General features: G+C 40.7%; 2 protein-coding genes across 10 annotated transcripts in view; both read left to right on the top strand.

Annotated features, from left to right (window-relative positions):
- LOC123503558 overlaps positions 1–3,573 on the top strand; it is a 12,772-nt gene extending 9,199 nt beyond the window's left edge. For 2 of the 3 annotated variants that reach the window (XM_045253427.1, XM_045253426.1), the window contains one exon: positions 3,089–3,428. In XM_045253427.1, coding sequence (XP_045109362.1) covers positions 3,089–3,105 — 17 coding nt within the window. In that variant the 3' untranslated portion in view covers positions 3,106–3,428. Of the gene's footprint in view, positions 1–3,088 lie in introns of all 3 variants that reach the window. The other variant, XM_045253425.1, reaches the window with a different exon arrangement.
- LOC123503556 (disks large 1 tumor suppressor protein-like) overlaps positions 1–27,500 on the top strand; it is a 610,283-nt gene that overhangs the window by 529,164 nt on the left and 53,619 nt on the right. For 6 of the 7 annotated variants that reach the window (XM_045253417.1, XM_045253421.1, XM_045253416.1 and 3 more), the window contains 6 exons: positions 8,356–8,462; positions 12,905–13,076; positions 14,141–14,362; positions 16,232–16,412; positions 22,524–22,562; positions 23,729–23,813. In XM_045253417.1, coding sequence (XP_045109352.1) covers positions 8,356–8,462; positions 12,905–13,076; positions 14,141–14,362; positions 16,232–16,412; positions 22,524–22,562; positions 23,729–23,813 — 806 coding nt within the window. The remainder of the gene's footprint in view (positions 1–8,355; positions 8,463–12,904; positions 13,077–14,140; positions 14,363–16,231; positions 16,413–22,523; positions 22,563–23,728; positions 23,814–27,500) is intronic. The other variant, XM_045253420.1, reaches the window with a different exon arrangement.

Raw genomic sequence — 27,500 nt, forward strand, 5'->3', positions numbered from 1 at the left:
CACACACACACACACACACACACACACACACACACACACACACACACACACACACACACACACACACACACACACACTCTCTCTCTCTCTCTCTCTCTCTCTCTCTCTCTCTCTCTCTCTCTCTCTCTCTCTCTCTCTCTCTCTCTCTCTCTCTCTCTCTCTCTCTCTCTCTCTCTCTCATTCAGCTTCTCTTACTATAGCACATATAACTCAACCTTTTCCATCCTCCCGTACCCTCCCGCCCACTCCTCCCTTCACGCCTGCGCCTCTCACGCTCCATACCAGTGCACCAAAGTCATGGATGTTGAATAATTCTTACCCGGAAGCAACACGTTACTGACTTGCGCGATGAAGAGAGGAAGTTGTAATGATCCTAATTTTAGTTCTAAAGGCGAAATGGCCGCAGGAACAGTGGTCAGTTAGTTGTCACGCCAGATTTGCATGTCTTAACCACCCAGTTGTGTGACTCAAGGGGCAATAAAGGGATGGCTGAGACAAGACAGTGTGATGGTGGTAGCGGTGGTGGTGGTCATGCACAGCAATCGCGCAGTGTTGTGGAAAGCCAAGGATCGCTGGGACATGAAAGGTTGGCGAGAATGAAGACTGCTGGAGTTTTCAGCCGTTCATTCATCATAACCACAGATTCAAGCTTGGTTCTTGAGATCCATAGCTATTTAATTCCTCCTAGCAACATAATAACTTCATTTGTCTAGTGTTATATTATTTCATCCTTTTAAAACTACAATCACTCATATTTAAACTGTTCGTAGATAATAAGAAAAACTTAACCCATTCACTGTTCCTTAGCCAGCAACTCTAAATATTGCACTACTTGCTCACTAGAAAAACCAGCCCTTTAAATCGCATGTTCCTTATGTTTTGGTATTTGTAAAGACTGTACTGCCATTAGTGAAAAAGTTAAACATGCATACAATTTTGATAAGGACTCGTGGTGATATGGAGGCTATAGTGTGTTGGAGTAGGGAGGGATCAGATAACATTGCTGGGAATATTCAGGCGGGGTCAGTGGGCGTGAAATGTGTGTGGAGGACGCCCGGGATGCATAGGGTTGTGAGTGGATTGTTGGATGAAGGGTCGCCGCTCAGAGATGATACATAATGACCGCGGACTAAACGTTGTGATTCGTCGGCGTTAATTGACTGTAGTAATGTTGGTGGAGTGAAATGAGACCCCTAAATGTGTGTGTATATGTGTGTGTGTGTGTGTGTGTGTGTGTGTGTGTGTGTGTGTGTGTGTGTGTGTGTGTGTAATTAATTCAGCTGTGGTAGTGACACAGTTGGGAAGAATCTGATAACTGCGTTTCGTTTGGAATGTGAGAGGAGGGAGAGAAAGAGAGGAACGGAAGGGATGTCTTTGTGTGTGTGTGTGTGTGTGTGTGTGTGTGTGTGTGTGTGAGAGAGAGAGAGAGAGAGAGAGAGAGAGAGAGAGGAGGGTTAGGGATTGAGATATTTATATATATACGGCCGTGCTATACATCATGAATGAATACCCACAACCCACAGGATGGACTGAAGTGTGTGGCTGTGTGGCTTACTTACTATTCATGGATGTGGGATGGTGGTAATGGAGTTAAGAGAGAGAGAGAGAGAGAGAGAGAGAGAGATCTTTTTTTATTGTTATTTTACTATACAACTACAAACACACACACACACACACACACACACACACACACACACACACACACACACACACACATTCCTCCATTCTTTGTCACTTGGAACGTAGAGAGAGAGAGAGAGAGAGAGAGAGAGAGAGAGAGGGAAATTCTCCGGCATCTTTCCAAACATTGGGAGTTGAAGGCTAGTAGTGATGAGGCTGTTGCTAATACCAAGGCTCCGTCCGTGTCTGGGCTGTGGCGAGTGACGTCAGCAAGTGATGCCGCCACCAGCTGTTGAGCCGAGCAGCAGCATGAGAAGCAACAGCAGCAGTGAAGTCCTGACACACTCGCCTCGTCTCCTCAGGGCAGCAGCACGCGCCTCACCTCCTTAGAGATATAATAAATGGTTACAGCCTTGCCTCTCTCGCCTTATGACGCTAAACAATCAGGTTATTACGGAAACACAATGACTCTATTATAGGAGGTATTATTACATTCCCAAGTGTTGTGCCGCCTCGCTGGTAATAAGATCCGGGACTTATGCACTCATGTAGGTCTTGCTGGCGTCTCTTGTTGAATATTGGACGAAGAGTTCTTTTGAATGTCTTGATTTGTTTCTTGTTGCTTCGGTGGAGTGGGAACGTCAACTTGAAATTGGCGGGAGGGAAGCAAAAGAGTTGTAAGCCATGTTAGTAATATTTGGACTCTTAATCTTCAACGATTTTTAGGCCACATAAGTTATAAGTGAGGTTTTCATGGTTGTTTTTCCTGTTGATGATGAAGGATTGTTAATTTTCATGAGAATTACAAAAAAAAAACACATGAAGGCGCCAGTAATACCCGCTGCTGTTTGTTTCCTGTAAAGATGAGATGTTTAGGGAACTATGCCTGGTGAAGCCGCTATCCTTTGTCACCACAACCACCACCATTCACTTCATATCTCGTTATTTTCTCGCGGGTAAACACTTTCACCACCACCTCCATTGTCTGCGAGGCTTACGGTATCAAATGTCAGAACCATAGATAGCTTTAATTGCTAGTGTGTTTAGAGATCGACTTTCTCGTTGTTGCTGAGCTGATTATTTGCTATACCTGAGTTGCATTGCCCTAACATGCAAGGTGTGCCGCCAGACAGCCTCGAGAAGTGTTAACCGTTCAGGTGTGTGTTGCCTTACGGTTGTTGGGTAAACTGACGGAAATATGCGTATGACTTTACTTCTGTGCGCGGACAGACACGGGAAAGAAGAAAATGAGTGCAATTTTTTTTTTTTTTTTTATGTAATTTGAAGGATTTACAGCTAACGGTGACGAGTTGAATGCACCTTTGTGTGTGTGTGTGTGTGTGTGTGTGTGTGTGTGTGTGTGTGTGTGTGTGTGTGTGTGTGTGTGTGTGTGTGTGTGTGTGTGTGTGTGTGTATGAACTTTAACCAAGAGAAACCTGACTCTTATAATAGTGATTTTCGTAACCAGGAGAGAGAAAAAAGTGATCTTGAAAGCACTGGAGAGAGTGGGTGTGTAAAGTGTTGCCTGTGTGGTGATAATGGCAAGCCAGGCTCCCGGTGACGGATAGCTTGGCCGGAAGGGAAGCATCATGTCCGGCAGACCACGACGTTGCGCCTCCTCGGACGGGGGTCTAGACGCTGCCCCGCGCATGTGATAATTTCTGACCGAGACTATAACAGAAGGATGGGAAGCAGAGAGGAAGTTCGCATCATCAAAGTGAATCACAGTATGAGGAATGAGCTGCGGCGACAGAGTTCAGGAGAGTCTGGACCGACACGCAGCAGGGAAATTGAAGACAGAGCAAGAAGAGAAAGGGAAGGGAGTTATATCAGGGAATTTGTATACACGAAACGGGGAGAAGAAGCGCTACTTCAGGAGGAAAGGCGGCCCAGAGAGCATGTGGAGTTGAGGAAGACCCGCGAGGGAGGGAGGGTCGCCGTACCAAAGACAGATCGAGCAGCAAAAAGGATAAGGAGAAGAGAAGGAGCTACCCGTCAGATGAGAAGAGTGGCTCCCGCAGAACACGCACTCCCCGCAGATCTAGGAAGCCCTCCCCCGTGCGTCCCTCCTCCACCATCCCCTGGGACAACAACGACAATATTATTTACATCGTGGACGAGCCGCCAGTGAGTATAACGTGTGGAAAGCGTTACCCAGTATACTGAGAACTGGTGCTGTTAGTTTATGGGTTTGGTGTCTGTCAGTTTACATCCATCTTTGTATGTAAGAGGGGAAAACTAGCCAAGCGCAACAGAGAGTTAAAAAAGGCCCACTTAGTTGTCAATTCCCGTGCAGGTCCGAGAGAGTTAGCCAAAAGAAAGGGATAAATGTCTTGGAACCTCCCTCGCAAATGAGTTCAAGTCTTAGGAAGATGTAAATATATTCTGATGTTCTTCTTAATTAAAGTTGTGTAGCCCCAATAACACAACCACACACTCATACAGGGACATATGTTCTTTTGTTTGGGTCGTTAGAGGAGAGAAAGTCGAATTTTGCCTCACCACACTACGGAAGGGAGAGTTGCGTGGTACATGTGGCATTTTTCGTTGTAGTTTGAGATGAGAGTTCGTTTAGCCTCGTTATGATAGATAATTGTCTCCCCCGCACCTAACCCTACCATGTAGCTGATGAGAACAGATGCTGGAAAACCTCGCGTCGTTTCCAGCCATGTATCCAAAACACTTTCTGTCCCCCCTTCTCACGTATACAGCCATCTTCTCTTGCTTTACAAACACCCCTCTTAAATTAAAACGTTCTCTTCACACTGCGTATTCTTCTCATTCATGGTCCTCTTTTCAGGCTTAGACTTTCACATCCGATCCACTTATCCTCTTCATCCTCTTCCTTGGCCGCTCTTTTCCATCCCCTCCTTGTCCAAATCACACTCTCCGTTCTGCTCAGTTAGCCAACTCCAACACCAGCTATCCTTCATCCTCTTAACACCTTCAGTACCATGACGCGTTTTCATATAAGGCTTACGACTTGGTGATTTGATACAGCTTCAGAAATTTGTGTTGGGATTAAAATAGTTCAGACTCAGGTCATTTATCTTCTGATCTCCATAGACCTTTCCTGATGTAAGTAATATCGTCTAAATATGGTAAAAATGTGTCCCTGTATTGAAGGAGTTAATGTCTTATCCTACCATATTCGTACACACACCTTGTCCTCAGGCACCATATCGCCAGTACATTTAATCTCTCTGTTGTTTTCAGTTTCCATGTTTCTGATCCGTGTAGTGTGTCAGCTCCTTATCACTGCGTTCTCTATTCAACCTTCGCTGAGAATTTATTCATTCCAATCGATCTACAATTGACTATTTATTCTCTTCGTTCTTTCCATATTTTTCTCACTCCTTGAATCTGAATCTCGTCTTTCCATTATTTATCTATACTTTCTTCAAAATACGATAATGGGTACTTGAAACAATGTACCTTCTCAAGTAACTCATTCAGAATTACTATACGTTTTTTCCGTATACCGTCTCTTTCTCTTTAAAGACGATTTGTTACTTTTTCTCTCGTTTACTCACAATTTCCTTCTTTCATGCACCGTTCCTAACTCGTCTATATATATCAATCTCCTCTGAATGGCCCTAAAATGTAGTATCATCTTCAAACAGCGGCCTGTTCAGAATTCACTCTACCATTAGTTTACAGTGTCAGAAGTTACAATCCCGCAAATTTTCGCGGATGGTGACGCGATATATAGCTTACGTTTCCTCGTGTGTTTTTCCCGTATCCTAACAACGTATGACTTGCTGCTGTGTCCCCACGAAATTAAATCAATCAATCCTGGTTATTGTTGGTTAGGTAAGACGTTTCATGTTCCATGAAACGATCATCCCGGACCGTCAGTGTTATTCTTTTACATCGAAATTTTTGTTTGAAAATCTTCGTCCCTTGTAGCGGTCTTATATGCGTAGCTTGTAGTAGCATAGGCAGATTATAGCTGCCAATATACTTTTTTTTTTATTCTTTGTTTCTCACGGTGCGTGGCTAGACGGAGGCCAAAGAATTGCGTCATGTCGGTGGATAATACGTATTCTCATTTATATGATTTATTCTGTCATGTTGTGAAAAAAAAAAAGACGGTCAGGCATCACCGGAATTCCAGCATAGGTGTTTCTGATGAGCGTGTTGACCAGCGTGCGCCACTGTTGTGTGTGGCCGGTGGCGAGAGGCTGAGGTGAGGCAGTGACTGCCTCATATATATATATATATATATATATATATATATATATATATATATATATATATATATATATATATATATATATATATATATATATATATATATATATATATATATATATATATATATATATATATATATATATATATATAATCATCTCGCCATGAACAATAACAAAAACAAAAGAGTGAGCAAACATGACTATCGTGGATAATTGGTTGACTTTTTTCCCCTTTTCTTTTGGAGATTTGGGCAAAATTACATGATACGCGATTGCTGTTGTTATTGTCTCCAAGGAAAAACAATGTGACGTTAAGTCTTTAGAGGTAACGATAATGGACCACAAGTATTTAACATGTCATTCATATCTAGTAACCTCTTCAGTATTATGATGGTGGTGAAGGAAACGAAAAAAAAATATATATATATATATATATATATATATATATATATATATATATATATATATATATATATATATATATATATATATATAAAAGTTTGTACTGTTTGTCTGGGCAGTTTTCAGGTCTTAGGGTTGTTATTGTTTTCATATGTGTGGCTTTATAACGAGATTATGTACAGAGCTGGTTTGCCATTAAGTATCCCGCCAGCTTGGGAGAGGAACTCCTGGCTACCTATTTTGAGCTGCCTTGTTGAGCGTGATACCAGCCACACCTGCACCGCCGCGCCCCAGGAGAACAGTGAGCGTCAGTGATGTGCCTGCAGTCTTGCGTCACTCTCTCCAGCCGATTTGGAGTTTACAGTCTCACCTTGTTGTCATTCCTCATACTCTTCATTAGCAGGGACCACCTCGACCCGCGGTGTGCAAGCCTCCATGTCGCCGTACGCTTTACTGCCATTGGTCTTGCTGCTTGGTTTTTTTTTTTTTCCTTGCGGAGCTAACATTTTTTCTCTCTCGATCTGCTGTCTCATGTGGAATGCCTTTGATTAGTGTTATCTTATTATACCGGCATTATGCGTTTTGTGTGTGTGTGTGTGTGTGTGTGTGTGTGTGTGTGTGTGTGTATGTTGTGTTGTGTGTGTAGGAGGGGGGGAGGGGGACATTATTCTAAGACCATTTATTAATTAACTGCTACAAGGTCACAGGTCACAGGCGTGACATAAGCACGCCTTAATGTGCACTCATAAATAATCCTCACGTGCTCACGACCAACTTACATTTGGAAGCTGGCGGTTAGATTCTCCTCTGCACCGCCTCTAAATATACTCCACGCCAGGCTCGTATCTAGGGATTGTGGTGGGCAGGGGGAGAGAGGCGCTCAGTTTATAAAGACTGACAGTCGATTCATATGAATTAGGTATACTTGGCATCATTTGAATAACTAGAGTTTAGTAAGAAAATTATAAGTTATCACAAATGATTTTCCCTTATATTATGTTGTGGATATCTTGCATGACGGGTGTAGGACATCCCCAGCCACAGGCCGTGCCAGTGTTTCATGAGTGATTTTCCGAGTCATACCCACACGCTGCTTGTGTGTGACGCCAGCGTGACTTGCACACAGAGCACGCCTTAACTTTCCTGAAAAGGTTAAGTGTGACACATGTTGATGCTGGGTTGTGTCCTGTGCTAGGGAAGGATTCTGATCGATGAACACCCAGCAGTAGGCCAAAGGGGGAAAGGTGAAAATATATACTTATTAATTGACCTGATCTGATGAATTTGTTAGTGTCCCTTGATGCCTGGCTGAGTCTCGCCTCGCCTCGCCTCGTCCTCCTGTGGGAAATGTAATGTGCCTCACCGACTATTTGATTGACACTTAATTTCTACTTAATTCACTTAATCAATAATTTAAGTGTCATTAATTTACAAAGAGATTAAACACCAAATCTTTACTTATATTTTATTCATTCTTTCCTCTATTCATCATTTAACTTTTTTTTTCTTATTTTTTTTTATTTAGATAGTTCTCTTAACACTCGTCAAACCTTGTTGCCGTCATGCCATGTACGAATAGCCTCTGTATTCCTTCTCTTCAGTGTGGCCCCAGTGATTCGTTGTGTCCCGTCACCTGCAATAAGACTTGACCTGGCGGTGGAGTGTGAGATGTTGACAGCGTAGCGTGTATACCTCTGAATTTCTAATATTTATATCATGTAGTGTGTGTGTGTGTGTGTGTGTGTGTGTGTGTGTGTGTGTGTGTGTGTGTGTGTGTGTGTGTGTGTAATTAACATCAGGAGTCATTAAAGTTCACTGCTGGACAAAGGCTTCCTCTGACCTTCATGAGTCACGGCACAGTGTCAGTGTCGGAGGGGTGGGGGCAGGGGAGGGACAAAAGTCATATACGATACACAGGATCTGTTCAGAGAGATACCTGTGACGGTCTCTCTCTCTCTCTCTCTCTCTCTCTCTCTCTCTCTCTCTCTCTCTCTCTCTCTCTCTCTCTCTCTCTCTCTCTCTCTCTCTCTCTCTCTCTCTCTCTCTCTCTCTCTCTCTCTCTCTCTCTCTCTCTCTCTCTCTCTCTAACGCCGCCTGCAGCTGTTCATTACATCCATATTTTCTTTTTCTCCGACAGACAAATGGCGGCCAGGACGAGTGGGAGAGCGAGGACATTATCCTGGAGCGGGGCAACCAAGGTCTGGGCTTCAGCATCGCCGGCGGCACCGACAACCCACACATTGGGTGAGTCACAAACGCATCTCTGGACCATATTTTGAAACCCCTCTGCGCCACACCTAGACTATTTTCAGTGTGGTCTAGTTGAAGTTACAAGGGTTTTTATTTTATTATTATTATTATTATTATTATTATTATTATTATTATTATTATTATTATTATTTTTACGCTTCTAGTGACAGGTTAAAGAGGTTTCTATGCTATCAACAGGAAATACACTTGAGAACGCGGTTAATCGTCTATGTGATCTTTAGAAATAATCGTTGTGAGATAGTAAAGCGTTTCTTAGTGCGAGTCTTTATTAGTTTGGTATTTCCTGAAGGCCTTCATATCTAAATCAAACTCACTTTATTCGTCACCTTAGCATTGCCGCTCCCTAACATTATCTTCCTTTGTTCTGTATCTGAATGTTTGGTGTTGATGCCACTTGCAATCCTCAGGTCTCGATATTCTTATTTGGTTGCCTTTTAAGTCGTGATTTTTCTTCTAACTTTTCATCAGCGCCCCACAACTTGGAATTCATTGCTGTGTAATGTCTGTGATTTACCGTAACGCTTTTGCAGGTGTTGTGCAATGATTCAGCATTATTAATGACCCGTGATAATGATAATAATGACAGTTATAAATGAATATCCTGGTTTTTTCAATCATTATCAGTAGCAACAAGCACATGATAACATCTCGCACAAAACATTGGTGAGTCATACCTCGGGAACCTGAAATCACATGTATATTGTCCTGTTAGACGGATCAAACCACTCACTTGCCATTCCCCAAACCCTTGCAGTACGCAGCTGATGTGGAACAACGTGATAACATATCGCACAAAACAGTGGTGAGTCAGACCTCGGGAACCTGAAACCACATGTATATTGTCCTGTCCTGTTCAACCAGTGATTCCCAACTTGTGGTACATGAGCACTTTCAGGATCATAAGCGATTTCTAGTTAAATTAAATTAATTCATTTCTCAGAAAAATTATCCTTACCTTACACAAGATATAATCTGGCATCGATCAGCTGGTGAAAAAAAAAACAGATCCATCCCTCGCATTAAATTGAGTTCCTTGTAGTTCTTTGTTCGTTCATTTATGTATTCTATTTGTGAATAACTTATATTTGCTGGAATTGAGTTTTTTTCTGGAACCAGTGATACACGGGGACTGTACGGGAGCTCCAAGTGGTACTACTACTACTACTGGCTCGGGAAAAGTTTGAAAACCACTGTGTTAGACGGATCATAGCCATTCTGCAAACTCTGCAAACTCTCGCAGTACGCAGCTGATGTAGAGCAACGTGTACCTTGAAGCGTAAAATAGGACAATAGGCTTGGCCTCAAGATACCAGCCAAGCTGTCGTACGTATAATATATCCCTCCCCTCGCGCTGGCTGGAATCGAGTCTTCCCTTCCTGACGCTAGCATCTAATAAACCATGCGAACGATGGCTATTGGCTTTGTTTATTTGACAGTTTATCTCTTTATATATTTCTGTGCCGTGTGTATATCTCATTGTTTTATTCGGATTTATCGAAGGCCGTCAAGGGAGAGATTCTTGTTGCCATGACACGTCCGTCTCTCCCGTGACACCCTCCTGTAATCTGACACCTGCGTGACAATGGCAGCTGTGAGGGAGGTTGATTGTCTGAGAAAACATTATTTAGTCTTATTAAGGCTTTGTTTTCTGGGGGACTTGCTTAAGAAGGGACGCACAGCAAGGTCACTTCCTCATCACATGACCTCTGGTACATTTACGATCGTTGACTTGAATATTTGTCACGTGGACGTTCATTTGCTGCATCATAATATCTGGTAATTCTCTCTCTCTCTCTCTCTCTCTCTCTCTCTCTCTCTCTCTCTCTCTCTCTCTCTCTCTCTCTCTCTCTCTCTCTCTCTCTCTCTCAGAAGAGAAGCTACAAAGCTAAACCGAAAAAAGATCAATATCACAGCAAGGTAGTGTGTCGTGTGACCTTGAATTGAGTGTTATTGTGCTAATTTACTGTCTTCTTCTTCTTCTTCTTCTTCTTCTTCTTCTTCTTCTTCTTCTTCTTCTTCTTCTTCTTCTTCTTCTTCTTCTTCTTCTTTCTTTCTTTCTTTCTTTCTTTCTTTCTTCTTTTGTCCTTCATTTGTTCAGGTTTTCAGTAATGTATCAATCAGCAGGCAAAGTTATGGATAAAGTTTGTTCCACGTGCCCTTGATCTTGGCTGTCATATTTCACAGATAGTGTCAGTGCGTACCATGTACCGCCATTAGCTATCTAATCTCACCACCAAGTGTTCCTCAAGGTCGACGCAAATTATGTGGCTTGAAACAGAAAGGAGAAAAAAATGTGTCTGTATGAATATAGTGTTTTTTTTATACCATGTGGGCTTTTCACGGGAATTTATGGGCTAAACGAGATACTTTTTAGGGTGCCTCCTATCTCAAAGCCCACCCGCTAGGAAACCGTTGCCCCGAGTGAGGAAGCCCAACCTACACTCGGACCGTGGACAGGATTCGAACCCGTGCGCTTGGAGACCCCTCAGACCCCAAAGCTATTTTGGGTTTTCCTATGTTAGCTTTCACTTATGGCATAGCAGAAGTGTTTGCATGCATTATTGGTACTGTTCTGGGGACTGTTGTTTGCTTCATAGGTGGGTGGTTTTCTGAAAGTGTCCTGATCTCCATTGGTTTAGTTACTTTAGTAAGATTATTGTCATCACGTGCTTGCAGTGAAAGGAGTGAGTCATCTATGTTCTCGACTGTCGTACTTAATATTTTCTCCTATTTGCATTACTTTTTTTATGTTGAAAATAAAACTTGAGCAAATGGTAGGATTGACCTCTGTATTCGTGCGATATCGCAATAGTTGTTATTTAGATTTGATACATGTTATAGTAATATTAGTAAAATAGAATGATGATGGTGATAATAATGATGGGAAGGAGGAAGAGGAGGAATGGGAAGAAAGAGGAATACAGATAGATGGGTTAGTTACAAGAACGCAATAGCATTTATATCAAGGACCATTATTACCTAGATACGTATTTCAATTTGGTCTCTGAGTAGCCGGTACTATTATACTGTAATTATTTTATTTTGTAGAGCGGAACACAAGGTTTGGTTTACCATTGTTATTCTCAGTTTATCACTTTGTTTATTGATTTAATTTCAAGCTTGCTCTGTCTATCTTTCTCACATCACGCCCCTGCCTGCCTTCCCTCCATCCCTCTCCCCCACCGCTGTGCGTCAGTCCAACTCGTACTGTCTCGTAGAAACGCTATCTCCTCTCCAGCACTCGCATCTCATGTCTAGTCTTGTGATATTTTCCTTCTTTCATGTAATTTTCCAGATCACATTCTATTCACTTTTATATGAGTAAGTTTACCCTAGATTTCCGGTGTCTCTTTCCAGGTAATTTCTCTTAATGGAAGTTTGAAATTCACGAAAAATTACTTCACATCGTCAAACTTTCAACCTTCCGATTATTTTTGGCTGGACGGAGAAGACATGCGGCCTTCAGTGTCGCTCAGAAACTCAATATCTGCGCCAGTCGTCTAGACGCAACCTTTCGGATAATCGTTCTATTTTATAAATGTCACCCAACTCGCTTCTTTTTAAAGCAGACATTACCGGTCTGTCTTTTGTGCGAACTCTGAACTGACCATTTCATCACTCACTCAGACTGGCTCAAGAAAAAAAAATTGTGTTTGATAGCTTACCTACCTCAATGATTTTTTGTCCAAGCTATTTTCTGTTCTTTTGATTTTCTCAGGGTTTCTATATTGTACAGATTTCATATGAGGAGAGGTTCCTCACACACCATTTATTTTATAGTTAGATAGAACAAAGTCAGGTAGTGTTCACCTGTTCAACTCATCCATAGTCTTAATTTCGTCAGTGTTATTCTCTCTTCCTTTCTTTTTTTATTTCTTTTCCATGCACCCTTGCTGTACAGTCCCTGATACACACGACACCTTTCCATGTTCACAATAATTAAAGTGTTAATACTTAATGATTTCATCTCATACCAGTGATAATGTAATACTGAATCAATCTCTCTCTCTCTCTCTCTCTCTCTCTCTCTCTCTCTCTCTCTCTCTCTCTCTCTCTCTCTCTCTCTCTCTCTCTCTCTCTTCATGTTATCGCTAAATTTTGTCACGATGTGTATCAGACCTCAGAAAAGATATTAGTTCCATAAATTACCGTCACCTTAACCCTTGTTCAACCAGCTAGCCGGCACCCAAATCAATTATGTTTTCCAAGTACGTGACAATTTGTAAATGCAGTCTGTAAGAACATATTGTCAACATCAGTTGTTCCCAATTTTTATTTTTCAGTTCCCACATCACACTTTATACATCCAATCAAGTGAGAATTTCTTGGTATGGAGAAAGGAATGATTGAGATTTGTCAAATGAATTGTTATTGTTGGATTTATATGTTATACCTAACTCCTGTTGATTTTGCAGGTCAGACACATCTATCTACATCACCAAGCTGATACCTGGTGGTGCAGCTGCCACAGATGGTCGCCTTCAGATCACAGACGTCATAGTGTCAGTGAATGATGTGAGTGTGGTCAATGTGTCTCATGCGACGGCGGTGGATGCACTCAAGCGCGCCGGCAATACTGTTCACTTGGTTAGTGTGTTATACCTTGTATTAATTGTAAGATTATAAATAACTGCTTATGAATAGTACTTATATTATTTTAATAACACTGAATGCAATTTGCAGTAATCTTCATAGCACCTAACATGGTGTATTGAATGGTGTAGATATTGGTGTGGACAGTCTGTTGCCAACATTATTGGTAGAGTCTAGAGTGGAGTCAGGTCCCACCTCAGCAACTGGTGGTGTTGATATGCTTTCCTTGAGCTGCTGTCTACCCTGTATGCAAACTAATGGTGTGATCAAAAGCTCAAGGTGATATGACTTCCATTTTACTCAATGCTTCTTTCAGGAATAGTTAGTGGTCAGTAATTATTGATATTCTGAGTTATGGTTCTATATACTAAGTAATGGTTAAATATAAGATACATGTTTGAAGCAGAAATGCTGAAGTGAAGTGATATTCATGCTATTTGTAGTGTGTTGCAATACTTAATTCTTTCTTTTAAGCAGCAAAGGCATCATTAAGCTTAGCAAAAGAAGGTTTATTGCTTGCAACAATTCTTTCCACAGTAGGAGACATCTTTAGGCAGAATGAGGTTGTGTGTCCCTGCACCTCCTGATGTAGGCATATGCATATAAGATTGGTCACCTACCATGGTTCACCTACACTTTCAGCCTCATTCTACTTGAAGATGTTACCTAGCACCTAACAAAATGTAAAGTAGGAATTGATTAGGCAAATAGAAAGACTTAATTAGAAGCTGAACATCAAAGGAATTACTGTTTCCTTCAACCTTATCTTTATAAAGAAAATGCAATATATATATGTGTGTGTGTAATTTTTTGCTTGAGAACTATGTATAGTATAAACATTTGCACACCACTCACTTTCAGTGTTCACATGTACAGTATGTACAATATAGACAATTTTGATACTAGTTTCTAAGAAGCAAAATTTTTTCTTTTGAGCAAATCTTGTTATTTTTGTATTTTATTTGTAGGAAAGCCAAATTTACACACTCCATAATAACCATAATGTGAATTATAAATAAACTTAGAATCATACTTCTAATTATGATGTTTGTTTTCAGTGTGTGAAGCGTCGCAAACGACCCCCCAATGTTCTTCTTATGGAAGTGGAATTAATCAAAGGAAACAAAGGCCTTGGATTCAGCATTGCTGGTGGTATTGGAAATCAACACATTCCTGGTGACAATGGTATTTACATCACCAAAATCATGGAGGGTGGAGCAGCACATGTAGATGGCCGCGTCTGTGTGGGAGACAAGCTCATCGCTGTGAGAGAGACACCAGTGAGTGGAGAATGTTAAAATTAGCAGAAGTGGGAAAGAGTTTTCATGTGTGACATGAATAATAATATGTAGTAATAAAGTACAATATATGTAGTAGTGTAACCAATGTGCCAGTGACAGTTGCCATGTGGTCATGGAAGCCAGTAGGCCTTCAGGTGCACTAGTTCAAATCTGGGTTATGATCTAAGGCTACCAAGCAATAGAAGTTTACCTTGGCAGGCAATTTTTATAAATAACCAGATAGAAAAGACTTCTTACCTCACCAATAAAAGCAGAAGCCATCTGTTACGATTGCCATCTCCAGTTACCACCTAAACTCTAAGCAATTAACATATTAATTTTTTACTTAACTTCTTAAAAACTGCATTTACAATTAAGACCAAAGTTTTGACCTGCAAGTGCTGATATTATTAGGTTAGTATTAATGGCAGATGTCACATCTGTACTTTTTTGTGACTATATCAAATATCTAAACCTTGCAAGAGTTAGTAAAATGAATGAACAAATATGTAATATTGTCTCACCATGCCATTAATATGACTTGTCTATAAATCCTGAAGTTAAGATGAGACATCAGACCATTAATGCTGAGCTGGATTCCATGAGATATGCAAAAATACCACTTTATTTTTAGGAGCATTTATTTAATACTATTTGATGATGTAGAATCTCTAGAACCTGATAAAGTATTCATTCTTTGCCCTACTACACAACATTGTACAAAAATAAACTTCCTTCTTAGATCATTTTTTTGAATAGCAGCTAGAACCACAGCTGGGGCACCAGTGACTATCCTTCCTTTTTCCTCACTTGCTGTCACTAGGAGTGTATGTAGTGACTCAAAACAGCTGACACAATATGTAGTCCATTAATTTGCAAGTACCATACCTCCTCCAGTATATATACCATCATACTGTTGTATCTCACTGTCTTTCAATATATATAGTAACAAGAATTTACAAGGGGATCCTGAAGTTTATTTTTAACAAAAGTGTGTTACCAGCTTCCTCTCCCATTCAGAATTTCATGCTTTTTGTATTTTCTGTTCTCTTGTATTGGTGAGACAGCAGTGTCCAACTCTATCAAAGATTTTTAAAGAATGAGTCAATCTGATGAATAACTTGTACATTTCTTCTTCCTACTACCTTGCTTGTTGCTGACCTTTACCTGCTGACTTCAAGTGGCAGTGGTCCCTGATGTGCCTTATAATTTAGTTAACTTGAACTGCTGCTCTGACACTGCCAGTAACCTTCCAGTGTCATAGGTGATGTCACATCTTGTGTGTTAAGGCTTCACTCACAGCATCACCAACATCATAATGATCATAATAACCAGTTGCTTCATCTGTGAAAAGTGTCAGTTGGTTTTATTATGCACTGTGCACTGATACAATGTTGGCAGGTGTCAACAATGGCAGGGTGTTGTTGTACTGATATACAACTTTTGCAATTCAACACTCTTTCCTAGTCAAGATTGTTTTAACTGTTAGTATACAGAAAATGCTTCAACTTTGAGTGTTAATGGTATAATAGTGGCAAAGTCCTCATACAACATGGTCTCTGTCTTCTTGAACACCTTCAGTGACTTAACAAAGGCCACCAGGGACTACTCACATGAATCTATCCACCAACTCTGTTCTTCCTTTTTTCTACTGTGGCACATGTAGCAGCCCTCAAGACAATTTATTAGCACAATGTCTAGGTCATTACAAGGAGCATTCAGTCAGAAATGCATTTTTGCTAGGTTATAAGATCAATTCTTCTGCTTAATACCTTAGCAGAACATTTCATTCATTTTTATATTTCTATTACTGTCTGAACTTGATAGTTTAGGATAAAATTATGTTAATTTCTTTATTTTTCTCAACAGTCAGGTGATGTCAATCTTGAAAATGTCACCCACGAAGATGCTGTTGCCTGCCTCAAGTCCACCACTGACCGTGTGGTATTGGTGTTGGGTAAAGTTGTCACCTCCCAAACCAACTCTGCCCCAGATGTGACAGCTCACCCTCCACAGCCTACCCACCAGCCTGACCGTTCTCTTCCTCCCCGTAAGTTGTTATGTGACCAATTTCTTTAATCTGGTGTGTATTCTTTGTTCATATAGTTATATATATGTATATACACACATACACATACATACATACATATATACATACATACATATATATATATTTATACGATGAAGACTCAGTACTCGAACATCTTAAAAGTCAAACTTTCAATACCCAAATGCAAAAGTTCGATCTGGTACTTGAACAGCCGCACACATGAATGTACCATTCTCATGCCAGTAATATACCAAAGCCAGATTACCAATATTCCAGTATACTGGATACCGGTGCATGTTCCTAGTCCCGCCGTGGTCATGAGAACGACAACATTCTCCTGCGTACTGTCTGTAGTTTTTCACTTACAAACTTACAATGGCACCAAAGAGGCTTCTTAGTGGTGAAAATAAGGAATCTAGTGAGAGTGCAATTGTTAGTGAGCCACAGCTCTCCACTAGTGAGTACAGAGGAATCATGCCACGAGATGAGTTACCAGACGTTTTATAGGGATGGTGAATCCTCCTCCAACAAATAACCTCCCTCTTCCACACCCTTCTCTTCTACGTTATCCATTACTAGCCTTCACTTACGGTAAGCTCAGATCAAAATTATGAAAAAAATTTACATTTAGATTTTCATAAACTTAAGGTTCTGCTAAGGTTAGAATTACTTAACTGATTTATAGGTATCAATTGTCAGACTTTTTGATACTCTAACAGCCATATGGAACAAATGAAGTTCGAGTATTGAGTCTCCACTGTATATAAAATTAATTCCAGATGAATGAATAAGCTTGAATAATCATTACTTAACTATGTGTATAATGTACTAGTACGTCCATGTATTTGTACAATTTAAAAGGGAAGGATTTGGAGGATTGTTGAAAGATATAGCAAACTCCATGAAAATTTTGTGTAGTACATAATTGCAAATAATTACATGATGAGCATAGCTTTGTTTTTCACCTTAGTTTTGCTTCTATGTGTATGTTTGATATACAAATTATATAACCTTTTACAATATGAACTTCACCATTTTCATTTAAAAAAATTTAATTATTCTCAGTGTGCATAACATTTTGCCATAGAATTCAGGCTTTCTGTGTATATTTACATCCCAGGAATCCTCAATAGAATACTTAAATCCCTGTAATCATCTCCATGTGAGAATATTGAACTCACTACTGTAATTTTTCATTTAGAGCAGTCATGTAGGACATTGTCATTGTTGGGCAAGTGTTAATTTCCTCACCAGGACAACACCAACATTTCCTGTTAAGGTTATTAAATATGCACTTTCTCTTATCAATTTCTCATAACGATGTGATAGTACATAATAATAATGAATTTTTTTAGGCAGTGCTCATGTTCATATCAAACCAGAGGCCACATGCCTCTGATTTTTCTCCATTTGATTGCTGTATTTCATGACATATCATAGATGATCTCTTATCCTTTGCATCATGTATTTTCATGCACACATTCATGAATATATTATATACACACACACACATAAACAGGCAAATGGGCAAGCCTCTTAATGTGTGGCCCCTGTTCACCTAGCAGTAAATAGGTACGGGATGTAACTCGAGGGGTTGTGGCCTCGCTTTCCCGGTGTGTGGAGTGTGTTGTGGTCTCAGTCCTTCCCGAAGATCGGTCTATGAGCTCTGAGCTCGCTCCATAATGAGGAAGACTGACTGGGTGACCAGCAGGCGACCGAGGAGGTGAAAAAATTACACATCCTCTAATATACAACTTGGTAAATACACACACACACACACACACACACACACAAGCCCGGTAGCTCAGTGGTTAGAGCGCTGGCTTCACAAGCCAGAGGACCAGGGTTCGATTCCCTGGCCGGGTGGAGATATTTGGGTGTGTCTCCCTTCACGTGTAGCCCCTGTTCACCTAGCAGTGAGTAGGTACGGGATGTAAATCGAGTTGTGACCTTGTTGTCCCGGTGTGTGGTGTGTGCCTGGTCTCAGGCCTATCCAAAGATCGGAAATAATGAGCTCTGAGCTCGCTCCGTAGGGTAACGTCTGGCTGTCTCATCAGAGACTGCAGCAGATCAAACAGTGAGGTGAATTACACACACACACACACACACACACACACACACACACACACACACACACACACACACACACACACACACACACACACACACACACACACACACACACACACACACACACACACACACACACACACGTCTGGTAGCTCAGTGGTTAGAGCGCTGGTTTCACAAGCCAGAGGACCGGGGTTTGATTCCCCGGCCGGGTGGAGATATTTGGGTGTGTCTCCTTTCACGTGTAGCCCCTGTTCACCTAGCAGTGAGTAGGTACAGGATGTAAATCGAGGAGTTGTGACCTTGTTGTCCCGGTGTGTGTTGTGTGCCTGGTCTCAGGCCTATCCGAAGATCAGAAATAATGAGCTCTGGCTGTCTCGTCAGAGACTGCAGCAGATCAAACAGTGAAACACAAGATGTGTGAAAGAATAATAAAGAAACAATGGATCAAGTTCCTTGAAGACAACAAATTAATATCAAATAGCCAATTTGGTTTTAGAAAAAGACGGTCGTGTGTAACTAGTTTATTGGGTTTCTATTCTAGAATAGTTGATAGAGTACAAGAGAGAGAGGGATGGGTTGACTGTATTTATTTGGATTTAAAAAAGGCGTTTGACAAAGTGCCACATGCAAGATTACTATGGAAGTTAGAGAAGGGTGGCTTAAAAGGAAGCACATTGAGATGGATAGAAAATTATTTGAGGGGGAGAGAAATAAGGACGGTAGTTAAAGATATGAAGTCCAAGTGGAGAGCAGTAGAAAGCGGAGTGCCACAGGGGTCAGTATTGGCACCAATACTTTTCCTCATTTATATTAACGACATGCCAGAAGGAGTGAACAGCTACATAAATCTGTTTGCAGATGATACGAAACTGTGCAGAGTTATAAAGCAAAAGGAGGATTGTGAAATACTGCAAAAAGACCTAAATAAGATCTGGGAATGGAGTAAAAGTGGGAAATGGAATTCAATGTGAACAAAAGCCATGTCATGGAAATGGGAAAGAGTGAAAGACGACCCTTGGGAATCTATAAGATGGGAGATGGAGTAGAACTGGAGAAAGTAAAAAAGGAAAAGGACTTAGGAGTGACGATGGAAGAAAACAATCAACCAGTAAGCCATATTAATAGAATTTTTAGAGAAACATATAATTTGCTAAGGAATATTGGAGTAGCATTTCACTACATGGACAAAGAAATGATGAAGAAATTGATAAGTACTATAATAAGACCCAGATTGGAATATGCAGGAGTAGTGTGGACCCCTCATAAAAGAAACACATAAGGAAAGTTGGAGAGACTACAAAAATGGCTACAAGAATGGTTCCAGAATTTGAAGGGATGACATATGAGGAGAGACTAAAGGCTATGGATCTACCAACCCTGGAACAAAGAAGGAGAGAGGAGATCTGATACAAGTTTATAAATTGATCAACGGAATGGACCAAGTGGATAATGAGAAACTGATCCTGAGAGAAAAATATGACATTCGAAGCACAAGATCGCATAGTAAAAAGCTGAGAAAAGGAAGATGTCTGAGAGATGTTAAAAATATAGTTTCCGCAAAGATGTATTGAGACGTGGAACAGTTTAAATGAAGAAGTAGTGTCTGCAACGAGTGTGCATACTTTTAAAGTAAGAGTGGATAAGTGTAGATATGGAGACGGGGCCACACGAGCATAAAGCTCAGACCCTGTAAAACTACAACTAGGTAAATACACACACACACACACACACACACACACACACACACACACACACACACACACACACACACACACACACACACACACACACACACCGTAGTGTAGTGGTTAGCACGCTCGACTCACAATTGAGAGGGTCCGGGTTCGAGTCCTGGAGGCGGTGAGGCAAATGGACAAGCCTCTTAATGTGTGACCCCTGTTCACCTAGCAGTAAATAGGTACGGGATGTAACTCGAGGGGTTGTGGCCTCGCTTTCCCAGTGTGTGGATTGTGTTGTGGTCTCAGTCCTACCCGAAGATCGGTCTATGAGCTCTGAGCTCGCTCTGTAATGGGGAAGACTGGCTGGGTGACCAGCAGGCGACCAAGGTGAATGAATTACACACACACACACACACACACACACACACACACACACACATACACACACCGCATAGTGTAGTGGTTAGCACGCTCGACTCACAATCGAGAGGTCCGGGTTCGAGTCCCGGTAAGTGGCGAGGCAAATGGGAAAGTCTCTTAATGTGTGGCCCCTGTTCACCTAGCAGTAACTCGAGGGGTGGCCTCGCTTTCCCGGTGTGTGTTGTGTGTTGATGTGGTCTCAGTCCTACCCAAAGATCGGCCTATGAGCTCTGAGCTCGCTCTGTAATGGGGAAGACTGGCTGGGTGACCACCAGGCGACCGAGGTGAATTACACACACACACACACACACACACACACACACACACACACACACACACACACACACACACACACACACACACACACACATACATACACACACACACACACTGATCCTGAGAGAAGAATATGACATTTGAAGCACAAGATCACATAGTAAAAATCTGAGAAAGGGAAGATGTCAGAGATTTTTCTTGCTTTTTCCTCACTATTGTCATATTTCTATATGCACAAGAATTCAAGGTAGCTGTATTAGTGTGTAATCTATGCATGAATGCAGAATAGATGCATGAATAAGTGAAGGAGGAAAGACATAGTAAAAATTATAAACCTGAAATATATGTTTGTGGGAGAGGGAGAAAGGAGAGGAGGCAGATATGGGAATTCTATTTTAGACTATCATATCTCAAAACTATCATGGTGATGGTTGCATGGGCTTACAAACTATTTATGGATGCAGTATGGAAGTAGTCCACAATCACAAACTCAGACCGAATCCACTGAACAAACACCTTTGGCTTCATCATTTTTTCATTTTTTCATTGAAAAACTATTTCAATAAATTTAGCATTAATTGATAGCCAGAAAAATTCTTATGTTTCAGGCTTTCTGAAGACACACAAAACTGCATAAAGGAAACCTAGATAGTGTTAATGTAGATATAAAATAGGATGACATGTGTAGCATGCAATAGGTGCGAATTCTATTCCTCTGTTTCTCCTGAGTGATAAATAGATAGCAATTGATATTATAATTATTTTGCCATGAATGAGTTGTGTGTAAAGGATAAGGGTAATGTACTACCAACTAGAAGGCATCCAGAGAATGCCATACCATCATGTGAAACATGGCCAAGTCATGGCATTCCTTCATGTCCATATTTTAAAATGTTTGAAAAATTTGGAAGTCTATGAGAAGAACTATGGATATGTGTTGAGATCTGATTCAGAGTTTAATAAATTGCTTCTTGATCGAAAATCAACGTAAAAAAAAGGATATATAAATTTATTAAGAACTAAATTTATTTTTTGTGGTGTCTTGCAGTCAGAGTTACTGACAAGTAAGTGGACAAAAAGACCGAAAGATATGACACAGACATAATCTCTACCATCAAATATTATAGTCTCTTATTATGAAGCAATGGTCCAAAAGCTCATGCCCAAATTAAACATAGAAATTCATTATGAAAAAATCTTACGTATTTACCTCCTCTCTGTAAGATCTGGTCTTTCATATCTTTATAGAAATATTTCATACAACAGTCAGTTTTCATCTTTTGAATTTTTGAGTGTATAATGATTTTGATGAAGGTGATATTCATGCAAGTAGTGATTAATTCTGCATATGAGTACCACTGGTGTAAGTTCCTAGAATATTGTTCCTACCAGCTAAGCCCTTTTGTCTAGAGAAATATTTGAGCAAGCCTTTTTCAAAATCTTGTACTGTCACACTTTATCTTTGGGATTTCCTCTGAAGAGTTTTCATTGTAGGTCATGATAAAACTATAAGTGATTGCGTAGTTTATTATTATTGATTTATTGATTTATTGACGTGTGGAAGCATTTGTAGCATATGTTGTTACATGTCACTGATTGTTTAACATTCCCATGAAATGAATACCATTATTTACCATAATTTTAAAAAACTTTTTCTTTTCAGTATCTCAATCTTCCTCAGTATGCAATACCATCCCTCCAGGTCCTGATCCTTGCTAAGTTTGCTTTTCACAGAACACAGCACTAAAAACTGCGGCACTCGTGTTCAGCCGTGTGTGCTATATAACACTGCTTGCTGCCAGCTAGAATTGTACAACACACACACACACACACACACACACACACACACACACACACACACACACACACACACACACACACACACACACACACACACACACACACACACACACACACACAGTTCGTATTTCACATTTACTTAAGAAAAAATGAGTAGCTTCGTTGACAGTTTTAATCATATACCACCATGTAGTATGTTAAATGAGAGTTATGAATATTTTTTTATCCCTCACACCATCAAATAGATTTCCACTTCTTTAGAAATAAGATCTATGTTTTGCTTGTTTCACGCATTAATTCTATTAGTCATTAGCAAAATAATACGCAAATACTGCGAAGTTTGACTAATGGACAATTATAATAAGGGCGGATGCAGAATATATACTGTACTACATACAATGTGGTTTAGTCAGGTTGCCAGTGAACATGGACGTAAGAGATTTGTTAACCAGACATCTTTTCTGTCTCTTTATATGTGTTATTTGTCAAAATACATTAGCATTTACACAATTGTGCTTCTGTATTGCTTCAGAAACAAGATGCAGGCATTTTTACAAATAACAGTGATACTGTGATTATTCATTTGAACAGCCAGACCTTCTTTTCAATAGGTTTTACCACTGACATTAATGCCTTGCCTATTAATTTAACTAGAGACTTTTTTTAACATTTTGTTTTAAGAATGATGTTGTTACATTAAGGTGTTTTCTTTTTTCTATAGGATTTATGAATTATATTAATGTCTTGGTTATTGATTTAATTTGGAATCATTTTTTTCAATGATTTTCATAAGTAATGTTGGTGACTTGGTTATTGATATAGCCAGAGATGTATCCTTTACAACAACTGGTGGCAGGGAAATATCAATCTACTGCCTGCATATCCAGCCACTCATTGTATCCGCCCTTGTATCACTAGTGCCCGTGTTTAACAAGATTGAAGCCATTAATACCTACTGTATCATCCCTGAGGTGATGAGTACCTCTTCATTACTAACATGTATGATGAAGTCCCAAGAGTGTCTGAGAGCTAGTCTAACTTTCCCTTCCCCCTCTCCCTGCCCTCCAGCCACGCCGCCCCCAGCCTCCCACGACGATAGCCACAATGAGCATGGCATGGACTCCAGCTCCACACCTGACGACCTCATACCAAAGTAAGTAACTCTTTTTTTCTTTCTGTCTAGAGCGTGCATGTGTGGTGCAGCTCTCTCTTAGTTAGTTGAGGTGTCACAAGGAAACAGTGCATTGCTGGAGGATATTCATAGGATGTTCAGCCATATTGGACCAGACCTTCCTGGCAGCCACATATCATTTGAGGTTGTCTACCAGCCCTGTGTTTAACCCTCTTAACAGAGGGAACCTGGAGAATGCCAAAAATGTATCATGGTCCCACTTAAGCTGTATGTGTAGGACAAATGTTTTATCATGTGTGACTGCCTCATGGAGGCCACCTTAGCCCCAGACAAGAGGCATAGGACAGTGTGGGAAAGTACTGTGTGATACCAATATTTAAGTGTCAGTGTTGTGTTGGGGGTGCTGTAGGCATTATATGGGTATAGAGTTTGTGGTGTAATTAGATAGATGCATTAAGCTTCAGCAAGGCTGTTAGTTATGGTTCCTTGTCCTTTGGTGGTTCTGGCTGCAACTCCATCCTCTTTGACAACCTACCACCTCTGTGCCTTGCCACTACTTACTAACCACTAACATACTGTATGAGTAACAGTTACCACTACACTCCTACTCCTCCTTATTTTTACATGGAAGTTAATTAAACCAAATCTTTAAAAAAAACTTTCTAAATTGCCACTTCTGTCAAAAGTTAAAAGAAATTACAGAAAGGTTTTGATTTTAATATTCAGTGTGTACAAGTACAGTTGTCTCCCTACTTGATAAAGTAGTTTTCCTACTTATTATATTTCTAACTAAAGTGAAATCTGTCATCCTTTTGTCAAGACAGCTCTCATTGGTGAGAACTGCCTCTTTTGTGTGTCATAGGCCTGCTTTATTCCTCTCAACCCCCACACCCCTTCCCCATCCTTCCTCCTGTCTGGCCCAGCCCCATGCTTCTCATACTTCCTTCAACCCTCCACCATTCTCTCTCTCTCTCTCTCTCTCTCTCTCTCTCTCTCTCTCTCTCTCTCTCTCTCTCTCTCTCTCTCTCTCTCTCTCTCTCTCTCTCTCTCTCTCTCTCTCTCTCTCTCTCTCTCTCTCTCTCTCTCTCACACACACACACACACACACACACACACACACACACACACACACACACACACACACACACACACACACACACACACACACACACACACACACACACACACACACACACACACACACACACGGCCCGGTAGCTCAGTGGTTAGAGCGCTGGCTTCACAAGCCAGAGGACCGGGGTTCGATTCCCCGGCCGGGTGGAGATATTTGGGTGTGTCTCCTTTCACGTGTAGCCCCTGTTCACCTAGCAGTGAGTAGGTACGGGATGTAAATCGAGGAGTTGTGACCTTGTTGTCCTGGTGTGGGTGTGTGCCTGGTCTCAGGCCTATCCGAAGATCGGAAACAATGAGCTCTGAGCTCGTTCCGTAGGGTAACGTCTGGCTGTCTCGTCAGAGACTGCAGCAGATCAAACAGTGAATTACACACACACACACACACACTCTCACTCTCGTCAGAGACTGCAGCAGATCAAACAGTGAATTACACACATACCATACCACACCACACAATACCACGGTCCCTTACCAACCTGATTCTTCCGAACTAGCCAGTCCCTCCCCCCTCTCTCTCTGCAGTAAGCATTTTTCATATCATGTGGCGCATTTTTTTTTTTTTTTTTTTTTTTTTTTCGGTGTCTTGATATGTTTACGAAAACGGCTTCAAGCGCACATAATTCCTCGTTTCTTCCGGGCCAGTTTACCGCTATTTAGCAAAATTTCCTTGTGTTTCCAGAATCATAAAGTGCAGGAAAGCCTGAATTAGTACGGAAATAGATTATATAACCCCAAAAATGCTTCAGATGATTAGATAGTTATATCCCTATCGATAGCGCTCTCTACGTAATTGATGCCAAACTCAAATCTTGCTAACTCTCCTAGTGTTTTTTTTTTTTTTTTTTTTTTTTTTTTTTTACATTCACGGCTTTTCGGGCATTTCCTAGTAATTTCTACAATAAAGTGAGTAAGTTGTAATAGTACGAGGAAAGAATCGAGAGTGGAAGTGTGTGAGAGAGTTTAGTAGTAGTAGTTATGGTTGTTGTAGCAGCATTAATGTGTGTGTGTGTGTGTGTGTGTGTGTGTGTGTGTGTGTGTTACCGTGTTTATTGTAGTCCCGTGAGGGATTGCCGACCTGGAAAAAAAGTGTACGTTGATGAGAGAGAGAGAGAGAGAGAGAGAGAGAGAGAGAGAGAGTGGGAGTGGGATGGGGTGGGAGAGCTGCTTATATAAAGGTGGGTATGAGTGATGAGATGTAGCATCGAGGAAGGAGTGGGGATAAGGAAGGAGGCGGACATGAAGTTGGGTTAAGGAAGGTGTGGCCTCATTGACAAATAAAAACCTATGACGTATGATTTTTACCCATTAAAATCCCTTGTGTTGACATGTCGCTCTAGCTAAAAAAAAAAAAAAAAAAAAAAAAAAAAAAAAACTAACAATAATTCTAAGGAAGGCTCCTCCATGAAGTAAGGAATCAGGTTACATCCTGTATGAATGTGTGGTACACTGAATACGTATCGTTCATGGGAAAGGTATACGTTTTGTGGATAGCGGCGAGGATACAATATTCTTTTGTTACGGCGGGTTCATGTGCCAATTTGCGACTGAAATTGCAAGTCGCTAGAAATATTGACAGAGCTCTTCTAGTCGGAAAAACGTCACACATAAGCGACTGTTAAGTATCGACTAGTTGGCGCCTTGGCGGGAGGTGAGTGTAAACACACTGCTACCCGCCAATATGTTGAAGCGGTGATTGCTCTGCTTTGTGTACCGGAAGAGCCAACAGAAAAGAAAATGCCTGTGGATACGCCCATGGCTAAGTAGAAGGAAAGAAAGGAGTGTCTATGCCACACACTAATCTTAAGAAGACTATGTACAATTGCGACCAAATTAAACCCTGACAAGTCTTCTTGGAGAGTGGCAGCTATTTCATCGAACGACGATTTGCGCAAGTTTTTTATTTATTTACTTTTTCTTATTGTATAATTCATTTTCCCTCACCAACCCAAAAATTTTCAAAGCCTACTCCGTGACGTCAAAACGTGAATAAAGTCGTAAATCGACTGAACAAGACCAACATGTTGGTCTTGTTTTGTGACTTGTTTCTCCAGTCGTAAATTCTACCGACTTGCAATTTCAGTCTTAGATTGGCACGTGTGAACCCGCCTTTAGGGAGGTATGTGGTGCACCAGTGAGATAGGGTAGTTATGTGATTTTGTTGCACGGCAGCTTTTATTTGGTGAAATTTTCTTAAATTTGTTAAGTATTGATTAACAAAATAGTAATGATATTGAGAATGATAATAATAATAATATTTGAGGTACATTACGTAAATAAAGTTTTTATATACACCGTGAATTATACATCAATATTTTACTAAGGCCTTTTGCACTGGGATGTAACTAATGATGTAGATGCGTGCATTAACATGCATGGCATGCAGCAGCGCTGCTCTATGATATACACGTATTGTATTGTGCAGTGTAGCACACGAGTACTGGTCACATTAATTTTGAACCTGGCGATCGATCGGGTACTCGGATACAGTCAAGAAGGATTTACGCACTGTGTAAATGGATGTGATCCTCTTATGATTTTTTGTTTTCCGTCTCCCCGCCCTCAGAGACGCGTGCT

The sequence above is a fragment of the Portunus trituberculatus genome, chromosome 14 (assembly GCF_017591435.1).
Source record: "Portunus trituberculatus isolate SZX2019 chromosome 14, ASM1759143v1, whole genome shotgun sequence".
Classification (NCBI taxonomy): Eukaryota; Metazoa; Arthropoda; class Malacostraca; order Decapoda; family Portunidae; genus Portunus; species Portunus trituberculatus.